Below are 11,388 nucleotides of genomic sequence, written 5' to 3'. Positions count from 1 at the left end.
TACTAGTGTATGGGTAAGGAAATGAGAATTGGGTCCCTCTAATCTGTTGTGTTTTAAAGATAAGTGAATGGGGCCTTGACCAGCAACTTATCCCATCCTGTCCTGCCTTTTTGGGGAATTTTAGACTAGTGATGGTTTTGAAGGATGTCCTCTAGCAATTGTTCTCTGTCTCCTTCCTCCTGCAGGTCTTGAGTGGCAATCTACTTTCATGTTCAGTTTCTTTGGTTGACAGGCAGTTTACAATTTACTTTCTGTAGATTCTGCTGGAAAGGATCCACGGGAGACCTGAGTCTACTGAAGCGACGGGCATTGCCCATGGATGGCTCTTAACTCCCTCCTGACCAGAGCACTCACCTGTTACTACTTTACTAGTTGGAGTCTTAGCTCTGGTTGGCTCCCTTGCTACAAAGAAAGGGATGAGAGAAAAGAATGGTTGAGTCTTGGGAAGGATTCTAGTCGAAGCATGTTTCAGCATCTCCTCAAAGGAAGCTGTCCTGTTCAACACCAAGACAATCCAGGCCTGTGGAGCCTGATGGGTCTAAATGGGAGAATATTAGCCTGGATTTGAGTGTACACCTTCTTTCCCACCCTCCCCTGGTGACTCTTTTACACCCAGGGTCAGCATTGGCCAATGAGGTGGTATTTATTGACCCACACTTGTCATAGCTGTTCTAGGGACTGGGCATCCTTTTGATGGGGAGCATGCCTTGTGTTCTGTCTCTCACCCAAAACTGTCCTGAGGTGTAAATGGGAGACGAGATTCCAGTTTCGCTGCCTTCTATTCCCCCCCACCGTGCATTCTCAGGACAAAACTGTAAGGGGAGGGAATGTGTTAGCTTGTCTCTGATTGCTAGTTGTAGGGCAGGATCTCACAGATGTCTGTACCCTGGTAAAGGCCTGTGCCCTAGAGCCAAGCCCCTGAAGTGGCAAGGGAGGAGGTTGCAGTCAGGGTCATATGTGGACCAGTCCCACACTGCCTGGCTCTCAGGTGTTCCATGCCAAGAGCAGTGGGAATTGAGAATGAATACTAAAACTGAAGCCTATGTGAGACATATGGCTTAGGAGAGAATGGTGGAAGCTGGAAGGAGCAAGCAGAGCAGCAGGAAGGGCAGGAGGGAGTCTTACCAGGATGTGATGGTCTCAACCATGTTGAGGGCACAGTTGAGGAGGGGGAAGAAACAGATGAGGCTGAGGTGGCAGGTGAAGAGCTGGGGCTTGGAGTTATCCTTGTCAGTGGGACTTCTGGGCTGCTGGCAGGACTGGCCTCTCTCGGGACAGAAGTGCTGCTGGCAGATGTGGCAGAGGTGGTCTGCGTGATAAGATGCTGTGGCTTTGTTGGTCTGCTGTGGGTGACAACTACAGAGATAAAAGGAGAGGTTGATTGAGGGTGGCAGGGCAAGAGGGGAAAGCAAAGGAAGTGGGCAATTCCCAGACAGAATGCCCAGGCTATGGGTGGAGGTAAGAAAGGCAGGACCAGACCACACTGAGTCTTACTGGGCAAGAACGAGAAATGGGCCAGTGGATCCCCCCCCCAAATATGGGTCAAGAACTGGGCCTGATGGGTGCCCTCTGACAATTCAGCACTTCCTGCCTCTTCCTGGGGGAAGAAGAGCCTTGAAGAGAAATGTTAGGTTTAAGATGATATTTGGATGTCAGATTCTTGCTCCATTGGCAAGACACATAAATTCCCATTTTTATCACACTTCTTCAGTTATCCATGTCCTTTCCTATCTATATGCAATGTTAAGACAACTAGTAAGAATACCTGTTTTTTTAATAAGGAATACATTGACATGTGTCTTGTGAGTGATAGCCTCACCTGCCAGATATCAAAAAGTGATATTTACCTACTGTTGTTAGTTTAGGCTTGCTGAAAGTTGTTATCTGAGATGTGGTTTCAGTAGGTGTTGAAGCGGCTGTTGTTTCCTTTTTGATAGTGGTCTTGAAGGGTGGTGTGGCGAACCTTACTTGTTCTGTCTCTGTTGATGCAGTGGTTGATGAGACAACAGGTGTAGGCTTTGGTGGAGTGGTCATGGTTCTTTTTGTTGAGGTAGTTATGGAAGGAGTAGTGATGGTTGTAGTCATATTCGGTGTGGTAAAAATTGTTGTTGTATGTTCTTTTGGAGTAAAGGTAAATAATATAATGTGAGTAATCAACTGAATAATTAAAAATAGATAAATTATGAAGAAGCTACCCATATTCCAGAGACCCAGTTTTCATCCTTGTTCTTTTTCTGTGTAATTTTTTACATTCATGTTCTCATAAGCTTGCCAAATCTTTCTCTACTGGTATTTGTTTTCTGTTATCTCATATTTTTGTTCTCATTTTCTGTATTTTTCCTGTATTAGATTATTTTTTATATGCTTTTTTAAAGAAGTTATCTTTGTTGTCATTCATTGGCTAAAGTCTGTATGAGCTTCGCCCAAATGACAGTTTCATTGTCTATTCTTATCAGCCACAGTTTCAGCTTTCCACAATTTGTATTACAAAGATAATAACATCGTACTATAGGACTTTCCTTGTCCCAGTGCACAAATCATCTGTTACAATGGCAGCCTTTGAAGTTGTGTTTTGACTCCTGTGGGACCTCTTTTTAAATCTGCTTTCCCTGATAGCCTGGTTCCAGGATGGCTTATTAGTTGAGTGCATGTTGATGGGAAGCAACATGTTATTATGAGTGTCCACAGTCCATAGAATCAGAAAATAATTTATGTTGGAGGAGTCATCCTCCTGAGAGCAGGACTCTAGAATCCTAGACAAAGCTGCTGCACCGGTACCTGTGTGATTCTGCTTTGGGGCCTGCTTATATTATTCAGAGTTAATAGGTTGGGTGATCCTTGACTATTACTGCATAACAGAACTGGTTGTGGAAAAGAGGCTGAAACTGAGCTAACAAATCCAACTGCAGCTGAGCTGGCTCACTGCTTACAGAACTTCTAATGTGCTTCTCAGATGAGTCACACAAGTGATTTTTGGTTGTATTTTTAAGCTAGTGTCTATGTGCTTTCTCTTTCCACACACTTTCAATCTACTTCTGAACATTTTTGGTTTACAGACTCCTCCTGGAAGCCTGCTTTGCTTACTTCATGGATTCTTATGCTTGGATGTTGAGACAGCATGCAATGCTTTCCTAGTGGAGTGATATCTATTTATAGAGTTATATTTAGAATATTATTTACTCGAATTTATTTTAGACAGTAACACTAAAAACCTACCAGTTATTGACTTTATTGTGACAAGAGGTGATGCTGGTGAAGTTCTTGGAACTGTGATTTTTGAGGTGATTGTTGGATTTGTAGTCTCAGTAGCTACAGAAGAAGAAATACTAGGTACTGTTGGTAGGGTACTTGTGGTAGAGCTTCTTGTTACTTCAGGCTGCACAGTTGTTACTAAGAGAAAAAAAAATTAAAGATTAGAAATAGCTCCTGATAATCCATTTATAATATACCTGTATAAATTGAAAATTATTTTTGAAGTAAAATCACTGTCTTAATAGCTATTAGTAGTAACTACTATTGAAAACCATTAGCTTTTAGATGAAACATTTGAGATAAGCTTTCTATCTATTCCTTTGCTTTTATGTGCAGTAAATATATTAAACAGGAATTCTTGCAGAAACTTTATACATTTTTTTTCATTACCTTAAAGTGAATTTGGCATAAATACTTGTGCATAGCAGTAGAGATGGAATAATGTTTTATTATTCACACAGCTGAGAGTGTAATGTTTTCCCAATACCATTTGTCTTCAGGGAAATTAATGGAATTTCTAAAAAACTTAAGGTCAGTATATATAGATTCCTTTCTGGATCAGGCTATAGAGTTTTGGTATGCTCATTCCTACATTTCCATGAAGACCTTAAATTGTCAAAGTGTTATATGGCCAGTCACCACCAAGAACTGTGATGAAATTTTTGTGGGATTTTGTACATAGTAGAAATATAGAATGGTTTGGTTTGGAAGGCACCTTTAAAGGTCATCTAGTCCATCTGCCTCTGCAACGAGCAGGGACATCTTCAACTAGATCAGGCTGCTCAAAGCCCCCTCCAACCTGACCTTGAATGTTTCCAGGCATGGGCCATCTACCACCTCTCTGGGCAACCTCTGTCAGTGTTTCACTACACTCACCGTAAAAAATTTCTTCTTTATATCTAGTCTGAATCTACCCTCTTTTAGGGGTAAAACCATCACCTCTCGTCCTATCGCTACAGTCCCTGTTAAAAAGTCTGTCCCCATCTTTCTTACAAGCCCCCTTCAAGTACTGGAAGGCCGCTATAAGGTCTCCCCAGAGCCTTCTCTTCTGGAGACTAAACACCTCCAACTCCCCCAGCCTGTCCTCATAGGAGAGGTGTTCCGTCCCTCTGATCATCTTCGTGGCCTCCTCTGGACCCGCTCCAACAGGTCCATGTCTACTCTACTGAGGACTCCAGCGCTGGACACAGCACTGCAGGTGGGATCTCACGAGAGTGCAGTAGAGCAGGAGAATCCCCTCCCTCGACCTGCTGCCCTCACTTCTTTTGATGCAGCCCAGGAGACAGTTGGCTTTCTGGGCTGTGAGCACACATTGCTGGCTCATGTCCAGGTTTTCATCCGCCATTACGCCCAAGTCGTTCTCCCCAGGGCTGCTCTAAATCCCTTCATCCCCCACCCTGTATTGATACCAGGAGTTGCCCGGACCCATGTTCAGGACCTTGCACTTGGCCTTGTTGAACCCCACAAGGTTCACACGGGCCCACTTCTTGAGCTTGTCCAGGTCCCTCTGGATGACATCCCATCCCTCAGGTGTGTCACCGCACCACTCAGCTGGGTGTCATCTGCAAACTTGCTGAGGGTGCGCTTGATCCCACTGTCCATCAGAGACCAGACAGAAGTCCTTATTCACTAACAGAGATATTTCATTATGATATCTGGAAGTGCCTATGTATACCCAGGAAACACTGTTCTCTCAGTATTTGTTTTTCTTAAGATGTCTAACAAATATTTCTGGGAAAAATTTTGTGATAACTATGATACCAAGTTATTTTTCATCTTTGCATCTTACACATTTGAAACTGGTGACGCTACTATATCATGCAAAAAAGGATACTGCTTACCTCATAAACACATATCAGGACATATCTCAGTGTGTAAGTACTAGTTTGGTCAACTATATAAACTAACCTGTTGAAGGTGAAGATGTTTCTGGTGTGGTACTAGTGCTTTCATGTCCTGTTGTGTAAAGGTAGAATAGGTTAAGTGTGTGAATGAAAGCATATTAAAATATTTCAAATAAGACAAATTTCAGATTGGATTCAAAGGATTGTATTAATTAGTGAGATATTCCTGAAAATGCTTAATATTATATATTTCAGTGGTAAACGTCACATCAAAGGACTTAAACTACAACAAAGAAATGAATACATCTCATAATAATAATGAACATGAGTAAGTTTTTGCTACCTTTCTTATTATTTTTAAGCTTAAGGGCACCTCACTTTTCAGGGATAATGGAAACATGTTTTCTGTATGTAAATGAGATCACTAGCTGAGATCACAGTTACACAAGTTAGAATTCTGTAATATGAAAAAAATTGTCCTTGAATGTTTTTATGTCTGCATGAAAATCCAAAATGTGCAGCTAGAGTCTATCCAAAACGTTATTTAATAAGATAGATTTTCATAGAAGTAAACCATATGGTACAAAACCTGAAGTTAAAATAACATTTTAAAAAAGCCCTCTAAAAAGGTATTTTCTAAGTAATTCTATTAGCTAGGTCTGAGCCTCTTCTATATATTCTATTTTTTTTATGAAAGCTGTTGAATGTATCTGAGACCCACAGCTCTGCTGGGGCAGCCCCTCACGCAGATCAGAACACCAATAGACTTTCAGAAAGACCCACATTTTGAAAAGTACTCACGTTTACAATGAATGTAAATTTTCATGTTGCTAACTCCAATCAGTCAGGGTCATCCAGCTTCTGTATTATAGCATTCCCTACCCTAATCCCTTTTTTATTTAGTTCTTTTCATTCCTTTATTTGTCAGCTGAAGTTTTATATACTGGTAGTACAGTAATGGGGTTACTTTGAAGGAAAGTTATGTTTGGATGAACACTCATTAATTGAGAGGTACTAGGAAAAATACCTTCTTTGAGAATACACAAATGTTTTAGTATTGTTTTCCAATTACTGTAGAGAAAGAAAATGAGTATATAGCTCACTGCTTACCACATGGCATGCATCCTCCCATCTCATGGTCAAAGTATTCATCGTGAGAGCAGTTGTAACAGCCTGAAGAAAGGGGAACAGTTTGTTTTTTCATTTCTCAGAGAAGAACATTTAATTTATACTATATATAATCTAATATCTTACATTTCTGTTATTAAAAAAATTGTAAAAATTGCATTGATTGCAGCATCATCTATTCAGGTAAGCATTTCCAATGTCATCCTCAGAAGAAGGGTCTGTCTATGTAGTAATTTTTTTTGGTTTCTCCAACTACATCTATTTGTCTAATAAAAATATTAACTCCTAACTGTTGCCTAAGTACAGCATATTCTTTTGATCTGGTGAATTGATTATGTATTTAAAGCAGCAGTAGTAAGGTAAAGATCAGTACAACTGCTTCAAAGATAGCATCAGTTAGAATACCATTATTTAACTGTGGTATGACTGATCTAAAAACCACCATTTAAAATAATTACTATGTTACTGTTTCCTGGTTTACACTACTGTAGCTTATTACCTTCAATGTTGACATATTTGTAGTTTTGATTTGGACAATTACAAGGCCTGTAATGCCAGGTGCAGTTGTCGTTGTTGTAGTCATAGGAATAAGCAGCACCACTTCCTGTATTTGTATGAGAATTGTAATACTCACAATAGACAGCTAAAAAAAAGGAAAAGCAAGAGAGAGATCAGAATTTTTCAAATTAATGGCAAAGGACTAAAGTTTCAAAGGACTAAAGGGAGGACAAAAAAAATGTTTGAAAAAATTTTGTCGCTGAAGTTATTGGCTTCTGATGTAAATTGAAATTTACACTCCAGTGAAGTCAGTTTCTTTTTCACAAGTGCACTACGCAGACATTTCCACAACTTTTAATGCATAGAATAGTGAAATGTTGAAAAGAAACCATCAAAGATGATAACTCTAGCATTGATTTATAACACACTTTTTTCCTCCATATACAGTGTTCTGAAACACCTTGATATGTTTTTCCTGTTTTACAGGGTTCTAGCCAACACAGCTGTCTTTATTTCCTTGACATCCACACAGAAGCTGATTTCATCACAGCTAAAATGAAACATTTTTTTAAAAAATTTCATACTCTTTCTGCTGACAAACTGACAGTTCACTATACAGAGGCGACAGAGGAAAGAGTCTGCCTTTTATGACCACATTCTTTGCTCTCTCATTACTCCATGGTAAAAAGAGATATAATATTTTGATTAGTTTAGCACAGATGAAAACGACAGACTTCAAAACCCATGTGACTGAAGTCAACTATTTCTCCATAAAGAAAATATAACTTACGAGGTGCTTATTAAGCAATTACCTATGTTGCCATATTAATATACTCACAATAACAATAATAATCTCTTAAACCTGTTTAAAGACAGCTTAAAGAAACTTACGACAGAACTCAGGGGTCCTCCAGTCAATGCAGATCCCTTTATCTAAGCATGCCATAGCATATACTGCAATGGCATCGCACATGCATTCACAGTCCCCTCCAATGTCACAACCACAAGAGTCTCGAACACAGGCCTCGTAATAGGGCATACGATTCACCTGCATTGGAAAATGAAGAAATGAATTTTCTAGGATTCTTTGTGCCTATTTGTTAAGAAGGTGTTTTTCCCTGGGCTAAACAATACGTGTTCCATTAAGTGAGAGTGACTAGTATTTCCTCTGAACACTTATCAAAGGAATTACAATCCCATTTCATTCAAATCTTTTTAGCAAGAACGTAGTTGTCTCCACATCAACAATAGAAACTGATGATGTTTTGCTAGATATGTATTTCTAAATTCATACTAGTCCTGAACATATTATGTATCGTCAGCTAGAAAACCCCCAAACCCCCACATCCATTCAGGCACAAGTATCTAAGTTCGTCAGCTGTATACCCTTCAGAGATCTACATGAGCACTGCAGTGTTATCCTCATTTCTCACTTGTTTTCACCTCCTGAAAACAGTGATTTTCCTTCAGAAGGCCTGGTTCTGATGAACCTTGAGATATTCTTGTTTCTACAAAGTGGGCAACTTAAAACAAATAGAAGGGTTGATGATATCTTGCTCTTGGGCTGATCTGCATCTTCTAAGTAATGCTATTGATTTACTGTTGAGAACGAGGCTTTTCTTAAGTTTGGTTTTCTAACAAAGGTTAAATGGTTTCGAAAGAGTAAACAGTGCATTGATCAGTATCAGGCACCATCAACAGACTGACTAATTTCTGATAGTTAAGTCTTCATTCTTTTTTCACTTTGATATTCTTAACTAATCAGTTAATGTCATACTTAGCTTTTGTGCTTAAAGAAGGGCTGGTGAAGTACAAATAAGAAAGGATGAAGATTAACATAAATGAGAGCCATAAAACATTTTTTATATGTTTTATTAAAACATTTTGGGGAAGAGAAAATCAAGTGTGAGCGTTTTGGAAGAATACAGATTATGCCTATTAAAAAAAGAAGGCCAAATCAATTCTTACCTTACTGTGACAGGCAGAAAAGACTTGGCTGTTGATGATGGCACATGTCTTTTCTGCCCATGCTTTACGATAAGGGTTCTTGCTACAGGGGTCCACTACAAAGTAGACATCCCCACAGAGAGGATTCTCTTTCCAAGAATTGACAAATTCCAATTCATTTGATGCCACATACTTGCTTCGAGTTTCAAAATCATCTTTCATATTGCCATTATAGTTCCCACACAAACCACATATAGTTTCCTAGATTAAATGAAAGCAGCAATGTCAGTTCAGCAAGTAACAATTACTCACCTTCCCTTTTGATTAATGACAGTTTTGTGTGCTTTAGTAGTGAATGCGATCTACAAATACTCTCTCACACATTCTTAGCATTTTGTGCATGAGGTTCTGTTCATCAGTGGATGAATGTGTTTCTCCTCTAAACAGTGAACTGATGTTTTAGAGATCAAATTCGACCATGCAGTTGTATAAAATACAAGCACTTAGCTGAATGCAGTAGGGTAATCACTTAAAAATCAGCCTCTAAGGAAAATCTCTGCTGTTTTGAAGATAATGATGGATGAATTGCTAGTAGCATCTCTGAAAACCTTTGCCATCATAGAGAGTCAAGGCAACCATCATCAAATGTGCAGTTCAATCGAATTAAAGGACAGTTTACTGAGGAAGTTATTCTGCAATACCTGTGTTTCTCTAGAGATCTTGATGAAGAAGTTCATGTGCTTGTTCCAGATGAGGGTCATGTTGTATTTTCCTGGGATAATGATATCAAACATCAGGTGAAGGGCATTCTTTTTCACATGATATCGTACTCCAGGATTTTTCCCAGAAATAGCGAAGGTTTCATCTCGCAGTACGAATGTCAAATTCTAGAAAAAAATTTAGCTGGATGTTATAACTTGTCAAGCTTCAGTATTTTCCTTACTCTGTGTCACATTGCTGAAGATCAGATGCTGTGCTATTACAGACTGTCTTGACATTCCCACTTATTTTTGAAAAGTCATGGCAGTCAGGTGAAGTCACCGGTGACTGGAAAAAGGAAAATACTGCAGGCATTTTTAAAAAGGGGAGAAAGGAGGATCCTGGGAACTGCCAACCTGTCAGCCTCACCTCTGTACCTGGGAAGACCATGGAATAGATCTGCCTAGAAGCTGTGTTAAGGCACATGGAGGACAGGGAGGTGATTTGAGACAGCCAGCCTGGCTGCACCAAGGGCAAGTCTTGCCTGACCAACCTAGCAGCCTTCTACAATGGAGTGACTACATCAGTGGACAAGGGAAGAGCTATGGATGTCATCTATCTGGAGTTCTGTAAGGCCTTTGACACAATCCCCACACAACCTTCTCTCTAAATTGGAAAAGATATGGATTTGATGGACGGATTATTTGGTAGATAAGGAATTGGCTGGATGGTTGCATTCAGAGAGTAGTGGTTGACAGCTCAAAGTATGGATGGAGATCAGTCACTAGTGGTGTCCCTCAGGGATCTGGCACCAGTGATGTTTAATATCTTCATAGGTAACATAGACAGTGGGATCGAGTGCACCCTCAGCAAGTTTGCAGATGACACCAGGCTGAGTGGTGCGGTTGACACACCTGAGGGATGGGATGCCAACCAGAGGGACCTGGACAAGCTCAAGAAGTGGGCCCGTATGAACCTTGTGGGGTTCAACAAGGCCAAGTGCAAGGTCCTGAACATGGGTCTGGGCAACTCCTGGTATCAATACAGGGTGGGGGATGAAGGGATTGAGAGCAGCCCTGGGGAGAATGACTTGGGGGTACTGGTGGATGAAAACCTGGACATGAGCCAGCAATGTGTGCTCACAGCCCAGAAAGCCAACTGTCTCCTGGGCTGCATCAAAAGAAGTGTGGGCAGCAGGTTGAGGGGAGGGATTCTCCTGCTCTACTGCACTCTCGTGAGATCCCACCTGCAGTGCTGTGTCCAGTGCTGGAGTCCTCAGTAGAGTAAAGACATGGACCTGTTGGAGCAGGTCCAGAGGAGGCCACGAAGATGATCAGAGGGATGGAGTACCTCTCCTATGAGGACAGGCTGGGGGAGTTGGGGGTGTTTAGCCTCCAGAAGAGAAGGCTCTGGGGAGACCTTATAGCGGCCTTTCAATACTTGAAGGGGGCTTATAAGAAAGATGGGGACAGACTTTTTAACAGGGACTGTAGCGATAGGACGAGAGGTGATGGTTTTACCCCTAAAAGAGGGTAGATTCAGACTAGATATAAAGAAGAAATTTTTTACGGTGAGTGTAGTGAAACACTGACAGAGGTTGCCCAGAGAGGTGGTAGATGGCCCATGCCTGGAAACATTCAAGGTCAGGTTGGAGGGGGCTTTGAGCAACCTGATCTAGTTGAAGATGTCCCTGCTCACTGCAGGGGGGTTGGACTAGATGAGCTTTAATGGTCTCTTCCAACCCAAGCCATTCTATAATTCTTTTCTATTCTATGATTCTATTTTACAGGCTTTTTTACCCCCTTGGAATTATTTTGTATGCATATGCAAATTTTCATGGGAAACAAAAATATCTGTCATTATTCCACCCTCATTTTTAGGTGTGCTAACATTTTGACTGCATTTGGTGGAAATAATATCATCATCTACATGCAGCCAGCAGAGTAGAGGAAGTATGTTTCCAGGTATTCCTAAGAATAATCAAGTTAGAGAAAATAGCTCTCTGTGTTGAGGTATTTTA

General features: G+C 40.6%; 1 protein-coding gene across 1 annotated transcript in view; it reads right to left on the bottom strand.

Annotated features, from left to right (window-relative positions):
• Nucleotides 1-244: 244 nt before the first annotated feature.
• The window catches only part of MUC6 (mucin 6, oligomeric mucus/gel-forming), a 32,314-nt gene continuing 21,170 nt past the window's right edge, over nt 245-11,388 (bottom strand). Inside the window, exons 22-31 of the mRNA XM_074884492.1 lie at nt 9,371-9,556; nt 8,691-8,930; nt 7,614-7,770; nt 6,724-6,867; nt 6,207-6,269; nt 5,161-5,208; nt 3,217-3,390; nt 1,848-2,117; nt 1,126-1,356; nt 245-402 (exon numbers count right to left, since the gene is read on the bottom strand). Of these exons, the coding sequence (XP_074740593.1) occupies nt 245-402; nt 1,126-1,356; nt 1,848-2,117; nt 3,217-3,390; nt 5,161-5,208; nt 6,207-6,269; nt 6,724-6,867; nt 7,614-7,770; nt 8,691-8,930; nt 9,371-9,556 (1,671 nt within the window). The remainder of the gene's footprint in view (nt 403-1,125; nt 1,357-1,847; nt 2,118-3,216; nt 3,391-5,160; nt 5,209-6,206; nt 6,270-6,723; nt 6,868-7,613; nt 7,771-8,690; nt 8,931-9,370; nt 9,557-11,388) is intronic.

This window comes from Strix uralensis, chromosome 15 (genome assembly GCF_047716275.1).
Source record: "Strix uralensis isolate ZFMK-TIS-50842 chromosome 15, bStrUra1, whole genome shotgun sequence".
NCBI lineage: Eukaryota > Metazoa > Chordata > Aves > Strigiformes > Strigidae > Strix > Strix uralensis.
This window is presented reverse-complemented; position numbering and strand designations above follow the sequence as displayed.